The following is a 17,758-nucleotide window of genomic DNA, read 5'->3' as shown; positions in this document are numbered from 1 at the left end:
TAAAGATGGTCTTCAGATTTATATTAATTTACAGTCAAAGTAGTCTGGATCATTTTTATTGGAAAAGCCATGACAGCAAAGGTATTTCACCAGCAAACAAAACAAGCTTTTCACTCTTAATAGCATACAGGGTTGGGAGTAACTGAATTTATTTGTACTAATCAGTTGCCAGGGGAAAAAAATACATTGACTGTTCAATGACATTCAAATTAGTTTTGAAAGGCGCCAGCTTGTTCCACCTGAGCGAGTCAGAGGCCACTATGATTACACACGGATGGATCCTTTCTTCTGATTTAAGGGGAAAGTAATCAGTTTGACAATTGACAGATTATTTAGAAAGTACCCAACCATGATTGCAGAGTTGTGAAACCGTGAGACAATCTTTGATATACTATGACTTGTTTACTAAAAATGTAAGCAGACTTCTCTAATTGGGTACTATATACACATCACTATCCTCGACTGGAGCACATTTAAACAAAAAGGTCTGAAAATTACCTCAAGCACAATAGAATATAACAGCCCATAAACGTGACTCATCTACACTGAACAAAAATAACCGCAACATGTAAAGTGTTGGTCCCATGTTTCATGAGCTGAAATAAAAGATCCCAGTAATGTTCCATATGCACAAAAAGCTTCTCACACATTTTGTGCTTTGTTTACATCCCTGTTAGTGAACATTTATCTTTTACCAAGAATCCATCTACCTGACAGGTGTGGCATATTAAAGAGCATGATCATAATACATTGTGTGGGCGAGTGGTTTTCTGATGTAAACAGTGCCCCATGATGGGGTTATGGTATGAGCAGGCATAAGCTACGGGCAATGAACATTGGCAATTTGAATGCACAATACAAGATCCCGAGGCCCATTTTTTTGATGGTATCTGTATTGCCAGTCATGAAATTCATAGAAATTTATTTATTTCTTCATATGAACTCAGTAAAATTGTTGCATTTATATTTTTGTTCAGTATAAAACAAACAACCTCTACTGATCCCAGCTTGAATTGAGAAATGACTTGTCATCTGATGCCTGATTAGTCTGAATCACTGTCTCCATCGCTGTCTGCCTCCTTCACATCCACGCTGAACTTATACTCCTGATCACAGCCCATGTAGGCATCACTCATGAAGTACAGTGTGTAGTTGTGAACGCCCAGCACTGGTGCAACAAAGTCCAGCTTCACCTGCAATGGGAGAAAAGGGCATAGAGAGTGAGGCCAAGCATTGCTGACACAGGGTATTCACCTTTAAGATTACTTTCGGGCTTTCAGACGCTAAATCAATTACATGCTAGCCTACATGTAGGCAACTGTCAAAATACACAGATGCTTGCATGTATTGGCTCTTTAAGGTCCAGTTAGGGTTATAAACAGACCTTGGCCTTCTGCTGCAGGGTCAGCCTCTTTATGGAGATCAGGCTATTGGACTTGGGGTCTCCAATCACCACCCACCAGCCCTCCTCACGTTTCTGAAACAACAACACATTCAAAGGTTAAACATGGTCATTGTTGAGTTTGTGCTTTTTGAACGAATCACTAGAGGAGTTTTGACAAACTGGAGGTGATGATCCATACCTGGGGGAAGAGTGGGGCAATAACGGGCCCAGTCACCTCTTCTTCTCTCTCCAACTGGACCAAAACCAGCACTGGACCTCCACTGTAAACACAAAGATATGATGAGACACCTTCACTTACTCTGCTTCTCTCATTCGCAATGGTCTATAGATTCACTCAGCAGTCTAGTAAGTAGCAAAGACCTTATAATTAACAACCTCTGAAGCAAACAAACATTTTCCTGTGGTACTGATCTCTCTATTCAGTCAACCTATTTCCCCACAATTATTCCCCTCTACATCTAACACCCCCATTTAAATCACCTCTTGATGTTCTCCTTCTCTGCCACCTCGTAGGACAGTTCAATGTTAGGGTAGCGGTTACAGAAGCGAGCCACGTCAGCTATCTGGGTGTCTGAGAGCTGCAGCAGCCCACTACGATCCTCATCCTCCATCTCCATGATGTCAAAGATACTCTCCACACCCTTGAGAAATACGAGAGATCAGTTTCAAGATCCACATCAAAGCAAGATGGCCATGATCCCTTGTCTGGAAAATGGAAGTGTTACAAATGAATAGAGTAACAGGCAGTAGTAGATGTGTTACCTTGTCCATGCAGCGTTTGATGTGCTCAGAGGTGAAGTAGGGCAGCTGTTTGAGGTAGGAGTCCTTAGACCACATGGCCTGGGTGACCATCTGAGCTAGCTCCATAGCAGCCAGCGCAGGGCTCAGCCAGCCATTACTGGACAGCACATCTACACAGGCCTGGATCAGACGCACAGCCTGGACAGGACACACAACCATACACATAGATTTTAAAACACTAGCACACTTCAAATCTGACCCTCTACTTTCTGAACTCTTCAACACTAGGTCATACTAGAGTCTTTCTGCTCTACAGAGTCCATTTACAACAGTGTAGACTGCACCAAAGCATCTATTCATTTCTCATTCACCTTGCTGAGGATCTCCTCTGTGTCTGACTGGAGCTCAGCGCTCAACTGCATCCTGGACAAATGAGCCTGCAGCAGCAGGTTGGTCTTCACATGGGGGTCATTGAACTTGGGGTTGTTCAGTTTGTGGGGCACCTTCTGGGCCAGCTGAAAACACAACATATACAACTTGATTAATGACAATTTCATAGAATGCTTCCAGATTAGTATTTGTGAGCAATGAATTCACACTTTCCATTACTTCCAGTTCTACATTTGGGTGGGGTAAGTCTGCAAAAGTGCATATTATGATTATTGACGTGCATTAGTGTGTTTACCTGTCTGAGCAGGTTGTCCTCATGGTGTCTGATGGGGATGTTCTTGTACTCAGCAGCATTGGAAATGATCTCAATCAATCCACGGATCTTGGTCTTGGCGTTCAGGGACATACTGAACAACTCTGATACAAACACAAAATATCAGTAACTCAAGTTATATACTGTATAATGTATGTATTCTATTTTAACATTTGCTTAGTCTATGGGGTAGTTCACAGCATAGGTGATGTGACTGATAAAGCCATATTTAGTGACAATGGGATGTTGGTTGTGGTAGTTCTCACCGATAGTGGTGTAGTTGATATAGTAGTAGGCAGCAATCATGCCCAAGTTAAGAGGTGCCACGTCCATCTCATCCTCAATGCTGATGCACTTGGACTGCTCCAGGTCATGCAGGGTGTTCTCCACCAGCTCTGACAGGTGGTCGGACAGATGACGGTGAGACATGCCTGGAAGGGAGAGATGGAGAGCAGCAGCACATTAACATAAGACTCCTAGACAACAACACTACAGGTATGGAAAAACACTACATGTCTAGAATTTCAACAGTAGAGAGCAGTGCCAGTCTCACCTTGCAGGTTGTAGTAGTTGGGGTTCTGGGTCATCCGGCGGTACAGGAAGGTCCAGGTCAGGTAGTCCACTGCGTCCTGTTTGTTCTCCACCGTCTTGGTGACGATCTCAGCATTGAAGTGGTCGTGCATGCAGTGGTCCAGGTGAGATTCCACCGGCAGGGGCTCATACAGGAACTTCTTGAAGAAATCCTAGATTTGAAAAAAATAGATTAGGTTCTAAAATTACAGAATGATGGAGTGAAAGAAAAAGTGACAGTGAAAATGGAGAGAAAAAGAGGATATTGCTGACATACCTTTTTGGAACCCTGGCACATGATGACACAGCGTCCCTCATCGTCCTGCAGGGGCCGGTTGGCTTTGCCCACCATCTGGAGCACATCGTAGATAGGGTAGTCCACATAGCTGGGGACACAGAGGACATGGTCACTAACACACTTAAACTGAGGCAGGGGGGGTCTGAGTGATATAGACTAGGAAATGTAGTCATTACAACAACCAAAAATATATATAATAAATAAACAGTGTTACTTACGCATGTATTTTGCCATTGTAGTACTGGGTGTCCATGATAACTACCAGGTGAGCAGATATGTTTGTGCCCCAGCAGAGGGAGCGTGAGGCCACTACAACCTGGACTGCACCTGCAGACAGAGGACCAGACACAGTATGTCATTTAACAATCACCCGCTATACTTTCTCTAACTATGTACTATATCAGCAGGTCTAAGGGAGTGGCCAGTTGTACCCGAGTTGAAGAGCTGCTCCACGATCCTGCGTTCTGTAGTGGACAGGCCCTCGTGCAGGTAGCCCACCCCATTGGCCAGCGTCTCCTTCAGGGTGCCGTCTGTCACCTTCTCCAGGAAGGGAGCCAGGTCCTTCTCAGTGCAGTGCAGGAACCTACAGGGAGACAGGGACATCTGTTACTGCTCTAAGACCTCATGTTATAACATCTACCAACATTGTATACATAAAGAGTTTAAACTCCTTGCACCACTCAGAAAGATCAAAGTGTGTAAAGGTTATGGGTCTGACCTCTGAGGGACCACATCAGCAGCACAGAAGGTGAGGATGTCGATGGCGGTGAGGCGGGTCTGTCGGCGGGACGGGACGAACACCACAGCCGGTTTAGAGGGGGAGTGCTTCATGATGGCGTGGTACACTGGCTTGGCCATGGACAGCAAGCGAGTCTGGGTGTGACTCACATTGAAGCCCTGAGAGAGGAGGCATTACAATTAAGGTAAATTGAGCAGATATGATATTATCCAGCCAGATAATAATATATTTTATGGACAAAACCTTATGGGGGTTTTATTTGGATAAGGGCAGGTTGATGATGTAACTGGTTGAGAGGACATTACAGTCATGGTACAGACCTGGATGTGCAGCTCCAGAGGGACAGGCCTGACGTTGGGGTGGAAGTTAAAGGTTGCGGTGGTGCTGCATCCCAGCCAGTGGGCCACGTCTTTGGCGTTGGACAGGGAGGAGCTGAGGGCCACGATGCGGATGGGACGCTCAATCTGAGACGAGATGTACCTCATCCTGGAGCAGATCACCTCCAACACAGGCTTCAAGCAAGACGGTGAGTATGAATATCAATATATTTTACTTCACATGTCAAAAAAGCATTGTGTAGTTGCTATCAAAGCACTAGGCATGTGGATACATAGGCTTCATCAGTTTGGATCATGGCCTTACCCCGTTCTCTCCTCCAATGAGGTGAGTCTCGTCCACGATGAAGAGGCTGACGTTCTGGACGTTCTTCCTCTGCTTCCAGCGGCGCGACAGGATGTCCCATTTGTCCGGGGTGCTGACAATGATGTCCCCCTTCCCCAGGAGCTTCAGGTCAGTGCTAGTCTCTCCTGTCAGCAACACCACCTTCTTATTCAGAGCATCCTGGAACTTCTGGTGCCAGTCAACAAACACCTGGACACACAAGAGTGATGTTAAACGGGGTGGAAGGAATAGGTAATATATGTGCGAATAATCAGAAGTCAGACAAAAACAACATTATGTTAAAGGTGAAAACACTCCATCTTGATAGCCCTGTACCTGTTCAGCCAGGGCCTCCATGGGTGTGATGTAGACACAACGTCCCTCTGCGTTGTGCAGCAGCATCCTCAGGATGGCAAACTCAGCACAGATGGTCTTCCCACTGCCGGTGGGGGCTCCCACAAACACGTTGTCATCACTGTTGTACACAGCGTTGAACACTGGACAAACACAGAGAATACCACATGTTATTTTACTCACAATGTAAGCGCCAAAGGTATAGAGGCATGGGCCTGATCGAAGTCATTGAATGGGCCACATTGGTCTTAGAGGTCAGATGGGTGCAGTGAGAAACTGTTAGCCCAAATGGTGACACTTCAGAGTTTCAGAGTGTGTCTTACCCTGTGTCTGGATGGGGTTGAAGAAGGGAAACTTGTTCTGGTAGAGGGTCTCGAAGGCGGCATTACGCAGGGCAGTCACAGGCAGGGGCTGCAAGTCCAGCAGCTCAGTAGGAGGGGGGTACTTCTCTGGCAGGATCAGGTGGCGGAAAGACACCGGCAGCTGGGTCTCACAGGCTGAGAGAGAAATATGTGCAGAGAGAGAGAAATATTTTCAATTGACATCCTCCAAAACTTTAGATTTGCTTACACAGTTTGAATCGACTAAGTTACTAATAAGAGCTAGCCAGAGGAGTGTCGCACTTACACAGCCAGCGGTCCGAGGCCACGCGGATGAAGTACTGTGGGGGCAGGGGCTCGAACACGGGCACGAAGAAGGTGACCAGGTGCTCGTCCTGGGCGTACTTGGCCTTAAGCAGGAAGTACTCGTGGTGTAGGATGACCTCACTGTCTACATCCTCCACCAGGATCCAGAAGGCCTCTGACGAGCCATGCACCTGTATGGGCCACAGAGAGGGTGTGTATGAATGTGTGGGTGTGTTACAGTAAGAAAAACCTAATTTAATCTGAGCCATGTAACAGCCTGAGGGTAGTATACAGATCCACTGACCTTGTCATCCCACTGGAAGTCTGGTGTGATGGTGAGCTCCACCTTCAGTGTGGAGCGGGTGATGGGCTGCAGGTGAACAGCAAGGTCCAGTTTGGGGAACTGGTGCACGTACTTATGGATGGTCTTCCCCATCTTGGGCATGCGGATCAATTCACCTGAGGGACAGAAACACTTTCAATGACAACTTCAACAACCGGGGATGAATCAATGAGCATGTAGTGTTAGTGGGTCCAGATCGAGGTGGGGCATTTGGGGTGCAATGCGGAGCAGACTCACCAATCTCATTGTGGTTGAGGTCATAGAGGCGCTCGAAGGGGAAGTTCTTCTTTTCAATCTTCTTGATGACTTCCTCTGGGAGCTTCCTGAACTGACGCAGAGGAGACATGGACTGCCACCTGTGTAGGAGAGGGAAACATTCAGACAGAGAAGACCAGAGGAACATCACATTTCATTCTAGCCTCGTCATGTACACTGAACAAAAATATAAACACAACATGTAAAGTGTTGGTCCCATGTTAAAATAAAATATCCCCCAAATTATCCATATGCACAAAAAGGTTATTTCTCTCAAATTTCGAGCACAAATGTGTTTAAATCCCTGTTAGTGCGCATTTCTCCTTTGCAAAGATAATCAATCCACCTGACAGGTGTAGCATATCCACCTGGTGGATCCACAGGTGTAGCAATCCACCTGACAGGTGTAGCTGATTAAACAGCTAGATCAGTACACAGATGCACCTTGTGCTGGGGACAATAAAAGGCCACTCTAAAATGTGCCGTTATGTCACAACACAATGCCACAGATATCTCAAGTTGAGGGGAAATGCAATTGGCATGCTGACTGCAGGAATGTCTACCAGAGCTGTTACCAGATAATTTTATGTTAATTTCTCTACCATAAACCGCCTCCAATGTTGTTTTAGAGAATTTGGCAGTACGTCTAACCGGCCTCACAACCGCACACGTGTAACCACGCCAGCCCAGGACCTCCACATTCGGCTTCTTCACCTGTGGGATTGTCTGAGACCAGCCACCTAGACAGCTGATGAAACTGAGGAGTATTTGTGTCTGTAATAAAACCCTTCTGTGGAGAAAAAGTAATTCTGATTGGCTGGGCCTGGCTCCCCAGTGGGTGTGCCTGGCTTCCAAGTGGATGGGCCTATGCCCTCCCAGGCCCACCCATGGCTGCGCCCCTGCCCAGTCATAAGAAATCCATAGATTAGGGCCTAATTCATTCATTTCAATTGACTGATTTCCTTATATGTACTGTAACTCAGTAAAATCATTGAAATTGTTGCGTTTATATTTTTGTCTACTATAATTCACTAGGACTGGTGACTAAGGTGTTCATCAGTGAAAACTAGGAATAAACAGCAATGGTTAATTTACATCCTCTTGTCAATCATCTTGCAAAGGTTCATGGTCTTGTCTGTGAGCTGGGCCCATCCCCTGCTCAGGACGATCTCAAAGATGGCTCGCATCAGTCTTCCAGCACTCTGAGGAAGGATATAGTTAACAGTCAGATACTGGTAACATACTTAAAACATCTCTATAATCAAACAAACAAATGGACATAGCCTTACCTGCGTCACATAGACCATGTCAGCCATCAGAGCAAAGCCCTCCAGTTTGAGCTGAGAGATGTAAGCCTGGAGCAGCACGTTGATCTGTAATAAGAACACACACCTCAGAACTGGCTCATAGCAACAGGGCTTAAGCAATACATACTGCAGTGGTGTTCCATATCATTGATCAGTGTACAGTGTCAACATTGACACGTGTAGTAGTAGTAGTATACCTTGGCGCTGGGCTCTTCAATGCTCTCCTTCACTGGAATGGGAACTCTCTCCAGCAGCTTTTGCAGTTCCAGCTTCTCTTCCTGAAATACCCCACGTGAGCATTCATGTATCTGTAGCATTTTACTGTACAGTTTCTGGTGTGGACCTGGGCCAAAAGCATTCAGTAACATTTCTGGCCTTCTGTTCTGCCTGCGGCTATGGAACCCTGACCTGTTCACCGGACGTGCTACCTGTCCCAGACCTGCTGTTTTCAAGTCTCTAGAGACAGCAGGAGCGGTAGAGATACTCCTAATGGTCGGCTATGAAAAACCAACTGACATTTACTCCTGAGGTATTGACTTGCTGCACCCTCGACAACTACTGTGATTATTATTATTTATGAACATTTGAACATCTTGCCCATGTTCTGCTATAATCTCCACCCGGCACAGCCAGAAGAGGACTGGCCACCCCTCATAGCCTGGTTCCTCTCTAGGTTTCTTCCTAGGTTTTCGCCTTTTTAGGGAGTTTTTCCTAGCCACCGTGCTTCTACGCCTTCCTTTTTTAAAATTGTATTTTACATTTATTTAACTAGGCAGGTCAGTTAAGAACAAATTCTTATTTTCAATGACGGCCTAGGAATAGTGGGTTAACTGCCTGTTCAGGGGCAGAACGACAGATTTGTACCTTATCAGCTCGGGGATTCGAACTTGCAACCTTACTAGTCCAACGCTCTAACCACTAGGCTACCCTGCCGCCCCATTGCTTGCTGTTTGGGGTTTTAGGCTGGGTTTCTGTACTGCACTTTGAGATATCAGCTGATTTAAGAAGGGCTTTTGATTTGATTTGGTAATTAAATATAGTATTACAGAGTAGGGATGGGCATTTTAAATGATTTCACCTTTTTTTCCTGGCTATTCAGATAGTCGAAATACATGTTTTAATTTTAAAAAATCAAAAAAACTTTTCAAACTTCAATGGAGACAGCCGGTGTGCTGCCCTCTGCTTGTTTCAGCAGAAGGGTGTGTGTGGGAGAGAAAGAAAGTAGTCAAACTTGTTGCTGCCATAGGTTATCTATCTTACCATCTGGTAGTGCCCGCCTTGGCTGCATCAAATCGTTGTAAAGAAGCTAGCTAGCTACAGGCCAGTTAAATACTCTAGCTAACTACCTGGCTAACTTAACTGGCGACTGTAGCTAGCTAGCTTCTTTACAACGATTCGATGCAGCCAAGACAGGCACGATCAGATGGTATGATAGAAAAACGTGTTGCTGCCGTTATCTATCTAGCTAACTTAGCACAGCTAACTAATTGAGTATTTTTTGCATGTGCTTCCTGTCATTGTCTACAACAACTCCATTCATATGAAACAGCCTACCTCTTGGTTGATTGTTTTAGCCTACTCCTTCTCATTTAGCCAACTTAATTCTGTAATTGTAATTCCATTTTGTATTGATTAGATCTCCCTCTTCACTTGCTACACATGGAGCCTCTGACTGCAGCAGCGCTTTGATTGACCGACAATAACAAGCTACACCTGTGAAACCAGTGTAGGCTGCTGGTGAATCTTTTTTAATGTGGCGCACTCATACAAACTGTCATTAAACATTAAAAAAATATGTAATAGTTTATCCTTTTAGGCTATGTAACAATGTCACATAGATAATCGTATTTCATTTTAGTCAAAGTCTTTTCATTGTTAAAGTAGGCCAATATTTATTCTCTCAAAAGTTAATACTCTCCCAAGTCAGCGAATAGTAACGTCCATTTGGATATTTGAATAACCGTGCCCATCCCTATTCTATAGAGTGCTGCATACCTCTCTGACAGTGATGTTCCTGAACTCAGAGGAGAGGGAGAAGACACGGAAAAGCTCGATCTCACTGAGGGTGGGCTTCAGCAGCTGGTTGTACGTCTGGATGGAGTCATGGGTGATGTAGAAGTGGCTGGCGATGCGACCCAGATCCGTCACCTTCAGGGAAGGATGAGAAAAGTAATCTATTATGATTATCAATAGCATAATCTTTGTTTTCACCATCTTAGAATCTTGAAGAGGCCTCAATAGGTCAGTGTCATTGCATTGATCCCACTGGACAGAGTGCATGTGTAGAGCAGTGTGTACCTGGAAAGCGCCGGTCCGCTTGTCGTACTTGACCAGGCTGTTCTTGTCCAGCACATTGGCTGCAGTGTGGACCAGGTCCATCCTGCGGCGCTCCAGCAGGGGGTCCGAGCTGCGGTCGTCATGGGAGACTCCGTACAGGGTGGGGTTACGGAGCATGCGCACGTACAGGTAGGTGTAGCCCAGCCAGTTCACTGCGTCCTGATGAGGAGACAACAAGGGAGGCGTGAGACCACTACAGCAGCAAGGGTTTGAATGTTAGCACTAATGGTTCTAGTTGACCAGTCTCTCCACGGGTAGTTTCAGTAGCAAACCACAGCATGTCTGTATTGTTATTAGTGGTGAGTTGTGTGAGGTGTTGTATATCCAGTTTACGCTCACCTTAGCATTCTGCACGTTGCCCAGCACTATCTCAGCGTTGAGCATGTCTGGCAGCTTGGACACCATCTGGCTCTCGATGGGCAGCTGCTGGTTGAGCAGAGATAGGTAGTACTGCAGCTCCCCATGGGATGTGATCAGAATGCCCTCTCCCTTGGTGTCGTACTGAGGACGCCCAGCTCGACCAAGCATCTGAACACAGCACAGAACACAGGTGTCATTCAAACTCACAAAGCTAACAGAGTTTGAGCATTATTAAGCTCACAATATACTCTGCTACAGTGAAGTCTAGCCCTGTGAATGTACCTCACTAGTCTAATCCAGCCAGTGCAGACTAACCTGTAGAATGTCCAGGGCTCCCAGCTCTGTCCATCTACCTTTTTCTGGGCTGTACACCTGGGTGCCTTTGATGATGACAGTATGTGCAGGCAGATTCACACCCCAGGCCAATGTGGCTGTGGACACCAGCACCTGAAACAGACAGAGCCCTTTCAGTGAGACAGGTCCGGTGACATTGTAACAATAGCTCTGACTGTATTAAAGGAAAGAGGTTAGTAGAGACTAACCTGGATGTGGCGATCAGCAAAGAGATCTTCCACCAAGGTACGGTCCACTCTGGTCATACCAGCATGATGGATGGCAAAACCGTAGGGCAGCAAGTCCTTCAGCTCAAGGTTCTGGGGGATGAAAAAAAATGTATGCAATGTTCCTTTTTTTAAGGTGCAATATGCAGAAATCGCTTCGCCATTTCCTGGTTGCTAAAATAATAGTTCAATTCATTTCAGTTTGTGACAAATCTAAACTGCTGTGAAATATATTTTCAATAATCAAAAATATTGTATGTTCAGCTGTTTAAAGCTAGTGTTCAAAACCAAAAGATGTAAAAACGAAACTTAACGGGAAGCATAGAAATAGCGCACATAAACCAGATCTACTGCTGCTTAGACTTGCTTCCAATGAGAATGACAGATCTACAACTCACAATTCTATTGGTCGCCCAAAAAGTTACATATTGCAGCTTAAATAATCAGATTATTGTAAGATCTGTTTTTTTACTCACAGATTTGGGGACAGATGTGTGTAGAATTCTGGACATGGAGAGATTCTACAAGCTTTGTTAGCTAAAATTAATCCCCAGGTCAGATGAACTCACCTTGCACTGCTCTGCCTCAGTCCTGAGGACCTCAGTTGAGGCTGACCCCTCCCTCAAGAACAGCCCCAGGGTGTCTTTCTCCAGACACATGTCCCTGATAGCCCGGGCCGTCTTCCCAGTCTCCTTCCTGGAGTGGACAAACACCAGCACCTGACAAACACAAGTTAGCACAGGAATACCAGATTGTGTGGAACGTTCTGTCTGTTGATATTTCTCATCTGATAGACATTAGGATTTTCCAGATCTCATGTTTCTCATGTTTTGCAGAGTCAGATGATGGTTGAAGAACACTAGGCTGAGCAGGCCTCACCTGGTTCTTCCCAGCATGCTCCATGATCTTCTCATAGACAATTTCGTTCATGATCTGGAAGCGCTTGATAGCCTTCTTCTCAGTGATGCCCACATATGTCTGTTCCAGGGGCACTGGACGGAAACTGGAAGACAGAAAAGACTATCAGTCAAATTTGTGCTTCCAATCCAACCTCTCACAAAACCTGTTCATCTATAGTAGGATGATAAGTGAGAGCAAGTGGAGAGATTGACCCTCCTTCCTGAGCCCTGGCTGACCTGTTGTCAAAGTAGAAGAGTCCCTTGGCGGGGTCTACCCGCAGGCAGGTGGCCACGTCCTCGTAGTTGGGCAGGGTGGCACTGAGACCCAGCAGACGCACATCCTCCTGGGTCAGCTCCACGTTGCGGATGGTCCTGGCCACCAGAGACTCCAGGACTGGCCCACGGTCATCATGCAGCAGATGGATCTCATCCTGACCACCAGACACACTCAGTTACATACAGCTCTTATACCCAATGAGTTTATAACTACAGTTTTAAAAAATCATGTCAAATAACGTAAATGCTTGGGAAATAGTAATGGGATGTTTGATTAAAGGGTCTTGCATAAAGTCCATAACCATTTAAGTTTGAGAGAGTGTCTGTACTTACAATGATGATGAGGCGCACTAGCTGGGTGTAGGTACGCTCGCCTCCTTTACGTGTGATGATGTCCCATTTCTCTGGGGTGCAGACGATGACCTGGGTGGCATTGATCTCCTCTTTACACAGCTGGTGGTCTCCTGTCAGCTCAGACACTGTGATGCCATAACTGGCCAGACGCTGAGAGGGAGGGAGACATGCAAAACACAATCACAGAATTCCTTATTATACAAACATAGCTCTCCTGGCAATTCAAGTGCATGACAGCATATAACACTGAGTTCTGACCCCATAAAAAATAACAAGTCTCACCTTACTAAAGCTTCCCACCATCTCCTGTACCAGCGAGCGCATAGGAGCCACATAGATGATCTTGAAGTCGTCCAAGTTGATGGTTCCGTCCAGGTTGATGTGCTTGCCGATCTCTCTTAGCATAGCCATGAGGGCCACGTTGGTCTTACCTGCTCCCTGGAGGCCCCCAGTGGAATAGACAGAAGAAGAAAATACATTGGGATAAGTTATAAAACAAAACAGAGTTCAACAACGGCACTGTTGAACATATGCTACATGACAACAGAGACAACAGAGAGCAGTGTATTATAGTTGACCGTGGTTTATTTACTAACCGTAGGAGCACACACCAGCAGGTTCTCATCGGTCTCCATAGCAGTCTTGAACAGCTTGCTCTGAATGCGGTTCAGGGTTTTGAACCCTTCGAAACCTGCCTGGGCATACTTGGGCAGCTTCTCAATGGTCACCAGCACCTATTAATACAGATGATCAATTGAGGCTTGGGGGAAGGTTCTTGAAAATAAGACCATTCACTTGCTAGAAGCGTCAGTACTGACTACATCAAAAAGATACATAGGCGCACACACACACCTCATCGTCAGCGAAGGGCTTGGGTTTGAGTGCAGGGACGTGCACCTCCTCGTAGCCTTTGCGCTGCTTGCGAAAGGAGCCATCGGGCAGCTGGCACCTCTTGTTGGCCATGAAGTGGCTTCCCTGGGTGAAGGCCAGGTCCTCCAGGTCCAGCAACTGTTTAGGGGTCATGGACTGAGAGGGGGGAATAAATGGTTGAAGTTAGGATTTATTTAGCATCAATGTATCCATATTGAATGTATATCATTGCTACATGTGTGTAATGTTTATAGTTTATGTGAAAATCAGCTGTGGATTACAGTGGCTATAGACAGGCTACAGTCATGTGTGCATTATTCATGGTCCTCCTCACCTCTCCATGGTCGATGTCCATAGACTCCAAGTCATTGTCCACACGAGACTTCCTTACTCTCTCCCTGCGAGATCGCTCTTCCTGAAGACAGGAACACCAGCCGTTGTTGAGACCAAGGGAACCAACATTAAATGCTTAGGTGATCATTTATCCTTCTATGTATTTCAGTCTGTTTCAATATATCTACAGTACACAGCGTAGAAACAATCATTTATCCAGTGATTAATACAACAATTAAGATGGTTTCTTACCCTAATAATATCCTCCTTCTCAGTCTCCTGCAGCTGATAAAGAACTTTGGACAAGTCTGGATCTGTCTCCATCTTTCCTATGATCTTCTCCTTCTCTGCTTCACTCTGAGCACTTGCCAACATGGTACAGTACTGGACTGTGAGGGAGCAGAGAAATTGATTATGAGTGACCTCTCAATTTTGGCAATGCATGCTGTTATAGTCCCCATCTAAATGTTAACTTAATGTACATTAGTTGTTGAAATGATAGGTACTCACTCATGCGACGATGCTGACGAAGGATTTTGATGAAGTCAAAGGTGTTGAATCCCAACAGTAAGACCAGCTGGTTCTCACATTCTCGGTCATCACTGGCCGTCTGTGGAATACAGAGACAGGAAGTCAGTCAGAGACCAAGGCAACCACATAGACAAAGGCAGAGATACTGAAACAGATAAGACACACAAACACATACCTTGAGGATCTCCAGAACCTCATCTGCTTTCTTCTGAGAGATTATGGCATCGTCATAGAAACGGCTGAGCTGACGTTGGAGCCAGAAGGCATCGATGTCACGAGGGTGCAGCTCCTTCTTCTTGGCTGTCATCACATCACCTGTCACACCAAGCTACAGGATACATGTTTAATTAGTGCAAAGGTTAAAAGAGACATTGTAGTTTAGTATAAACACAGACGTGTGTGTTATGTGAATGAGGGGTCTTACGTTGGCTGTCAGAGTGCAGCCCAAGTCTGCTTCCTCTCCTTCACTCTCTTCATCTGAGCCGTCATCTCGCACCTCCCCAAACTGGTCCTCATCACCCTCCTCCTCATCAGATTCAAACTGGACATTCACTCCGTATGTTTCGTCAATGTTGTCATCTGTGTGTTGAAACATTGGTTCATTTTAGTGCATAATAGTAGCCAAAAATTAATGCATGATCCAGTTGAGTGAATATAATGTAAACATTCCTTCATCATTGTGTTCGTTTCCTTACCCATGTTCTGGAGCTCTTTGTCACCACCGTAGTCACTGATCTTCTTGCCCAGGTTGACCAACACGTGGTAGCGTGTGTCATCTGCAGGCCCTAGTAACTGCTCCACTTCACGCCGTCTCTCCTTGTCCCTCATCTTGTCATTCTTCAGCACAGCCAGCACCTCGTCAGCCGCTCCACACAGGATATCTCTCGGCTGCAGAGATACAGAAATACAGCACAGGCATATTCAAGTCATTGATTTGATTAGAACATTGTTCATTCCACCCTTATATATGGCCTGCATAGTGTTCTTCATTCTTTTCAAACCAATGACCCCGAGAGACAGACACATAATTGCACAAGAGTCTTAACAGCTGTTTCTCTGACCTGATCTCCAAGCGCAGCCTGGATGAAGCTGAGAAGGACCTCATAGGTCTCCCTGGTTTCCTTGGTCTTAGGCTTGTACACGATGCCCACCATCTCATCAATGCCCTCTGACAGGAGGGTGAAGCCCTTCATCTTGTTCATGTCGTGCCTGTCCTCATCTCTCTTCCTCCTCCTGCAGTTCAAAAGACAAAGGTGTAGTCATACATGGGTTAGTCAGTCAAGAAGTGTTTCAGACATGCACCACAAAAATACTTGAAGAGGCACTTGTACTTACTTTGCTCGTCTCTCCTCCAGCATTGAAGGTTTGGTCCTCTGGGACTTGTCACCCATCTTGGTTCCCACCAACTTCCCCACCAGGGACAGCACCTCTCCTGTGGGCTCATCACGCCTTGTGCGGTCAATGAGAGAACGGTCTGCTTGCAAGACCAAGTTGGAGTTCTAGTATTGGACAATAGACAAAGTTAAGAGGAAGGGTAAAGCAATGTAAACTTGCCTTCACCATGCTGGCTAGTTATACACTTACTGAAACACAAAAACAACACACTTATTGAGAAATTCGTTTGCCAACATTGGACAAACTGGCTAGCTAACAGACTAACGTCAGCTGGCGAACTTCTCGCTAACTACCTAGTTAGTAACCAGTAGAAATTACAATACTTTGTCCAGACACATTAGCATACCGGTAACACGTTAGATAACTACCGAGCTACTGCAAACTACTTAGGCGCAAGAAAACAATACAGCATGAGTGAAAACATCTCCAAGTGACGTTAGTTAGCTAACGTTAGCTTAGTTCAATTTCATACTTACCGCTTTGTACTCGTACTGCAAGCTACGTGCAGTAACATCAGCCATGATTGCTTGAATGAAAGTTTAAGCACTGTTGTGGTTCAAAAGTTACAATTTACAGTGTCACTACAAGAACGATGACTAGTTAATGTTAGCTAGCTGAACATTAGCTAACGAGTTTCTAGAGCAGCTAGCTAAGATGGAGATGCAATACTAAGGTTGGCTAACGTTAGCTCCACAGCCAATGTTGATGTGCTTGGATCAAGAAATAGAGGTAAGCAAAAATCCTTTGTATCAATATATACACTCAGCGATATGTGATGTACTTGTTGTTAGTAAAAGCGTTAGCCATACGTTTCTGCGAACACGCTCGCTCCAACAACAAGCGGCGCTTCAGTTACTACTTCCGCTTCCGTCCGTGTCGTAGGTCAAATTCGAGGTTATATTTTTTGTACAGTTACCTCTATCAATTCGACGAAGCAGTACCGCTCTGGCCAATTTAATTAAATATAGGGTTTTCTAGAATCTAAACTAATAGTGAGAGTATAGCATCCCCATCCATATGTTAGTGCTGGGTCAGGTGTCCCTGGTTCAAAAACCCCACTCAGACTGTTCCTCATCAACCACCACTGACTGTATTGTTAGCCTGGCTTGGTTTTGGTGACAATTATATAATGACAAGAGGTCATATAGGTTTGTGAATACTGCCCAACAAAGGCATAGCTAATAATTGGACTGCTGTGCCATTCTTTAAAAAAACATAGTTAAGAAATTGCCTACAGTTGCTCCATTCCCTGTACTGCAATATACTGTAGCTGTAGTGTATAGCCTGATCGCTAATCTCTATTGCATTGCCTAGTCATCTGTGTGGCACTTTGGTGATAAAAAAAACGACAATTACAATGTTGGATAGTATTTTAATATGTAGGTTACTGTGTATCATCTCCTGGATCTTTGAACCACACAACAGCCCTGGTTGTGTGGTTCATCGTCTGTCCACGGCTTAAGAAGAAGATGACGCGTAAATCTCATTGCTGTTATACAACTTCGAACTTTGAAAGGGAATCGATTGATGTAGAAATAATGCTGTTTTCTCGGTCCCTTCCTACTTCATGAGCGCATGAGATAGGAGACACGTGGTAGAATTTCTTGAGAACTTTTTCACTTCCAACTAAGCTATTTGTGTACATACTCTGATATGAGCAGTATCAGAAAAAGGACATGCAGCAACAAATAATATGAGTCAGACAAGTGCTGAAGAGGAACTTATCAGGGTCACTTTCAACTAGGACGGTGCATTACTATACTCAGCAAATAAAGAAACGTCATCTCACTGTCAACTGTGTTTACTTTCAGCAAACTTAACATGTGCATATATTTGTATGAA

At 45.2% G+C, this 17,758-nt stretch overlaps 1 protein-coding gene across 1 annotated transcript; it reads right to left on the bottom strand.

Moving 5' to 3' along the window:
• Positions 1–40: 40 nt before the first annotated feature.
• LOC112248432 (U5 small nuclear ribonucleoprotein 200 kDa helicase) lies at positions 41–16,774 on the bottom strand. Its single transcript, XM_024417456.2, has 44 exons — positions 16,393–16,774; positions 15,857–16,020; positions 15,583–15,754; positions 15,217–15,409; positions 14,946–15,100; positions 14,697–14,849; positions 14,501–14,600; positions 14,243–14,379; positions 13,992–14,072; positions 13,640–13,813; positions 13,384–13,521; positions 13,070–13,225; positions 12,767–12,937; positions 12,395–12,588; positions 12,138–12,261; positions 11,828–11,977; positions 11,241–11,351; positions 11,014–11,145; positions 10,678–10,866; positions 10,300–10,497; positions 9,997–10,149; positions 8,199–8,279; positions 7,984–8,067; positions 7,790–7,896; positions 6,677–6,795; positions 6,401–6,555; positions 6,098–6,287; positions 5,794–5,967; positions 5,453–5,613; positions 5,099–5,326; positions 4,777–4,968; positions 4,436–4,614; positions 4,149–4,300; positions 3,936–4,044; positions 3,697–3,805; positions 3,403–3,592; positions 3,116–3,280; positions 2,832–2,953; positions 2,518–2,661; positions 2,168–2,344; positions 1,886–2,046; positions 1,584–1,665; positions 1,385–1,477; positions 41–1,193 (listed from the first exon to the last, which is right to left on the bottom strand). Exons 1-44 carry the CDS (start codon positions 16,435–16,437, stop codon positions 1,044–1,046), a joined length of 6,414 nt encoding a protein of 2,137 aa, XP_024273224.1. The 5' UTR covers positions 16,438–16,774; the 3' UTR covers positions 41–1,043.
• Positions 16,775–17,758: the final 984 nt, after the last annotated feature.

Source organism: Oncorhynchus tshawytscha, linkage group LG04 (assembly GCF_018296145.1).
Source record: "Oncorhynchus tshawytscha isolate Ot180627B linkage group LG04, Otsh_v2.0, whole genome shotgun sequence".
In the NCBI taxonomy this organism is placed as follows: domain Eukaryota; kingdom Metazoa; phylum Chordata; class Actinopteri; order Salmoniformes; family Salmonidae; genus Oncorhynchus; species Oncorhynchus tshawytscha.
This window is presented reverse-complemented; position numbering and strand designations above follow the sequence as displayed.

Excerpts from the sequence above, each read along its gene's own strand:
- LOC112248432 (XM_024417456.2), bottom strand. The coding sequence starts at position 16,437 with ATGGCTGATGTTACTGCACGTAGCTTGCAGTACGAGTACAAAGCG. Across the intron at positions 10,150-10,299 it reads AGCGGACCGGCGCTTTCCAG|GTGACGGATCTGGGTCGCAT; the intron begins GTACACACTGCT and ends CCTTCCCTGAAG. Across the intron at positions 2,954-3,115 it reads TATCAACTACACCACTATCG|AGTTGTTCAGTATGTCCCTG; the intron begins GTGAGAACTACC and ends TGTTTGTATCAG.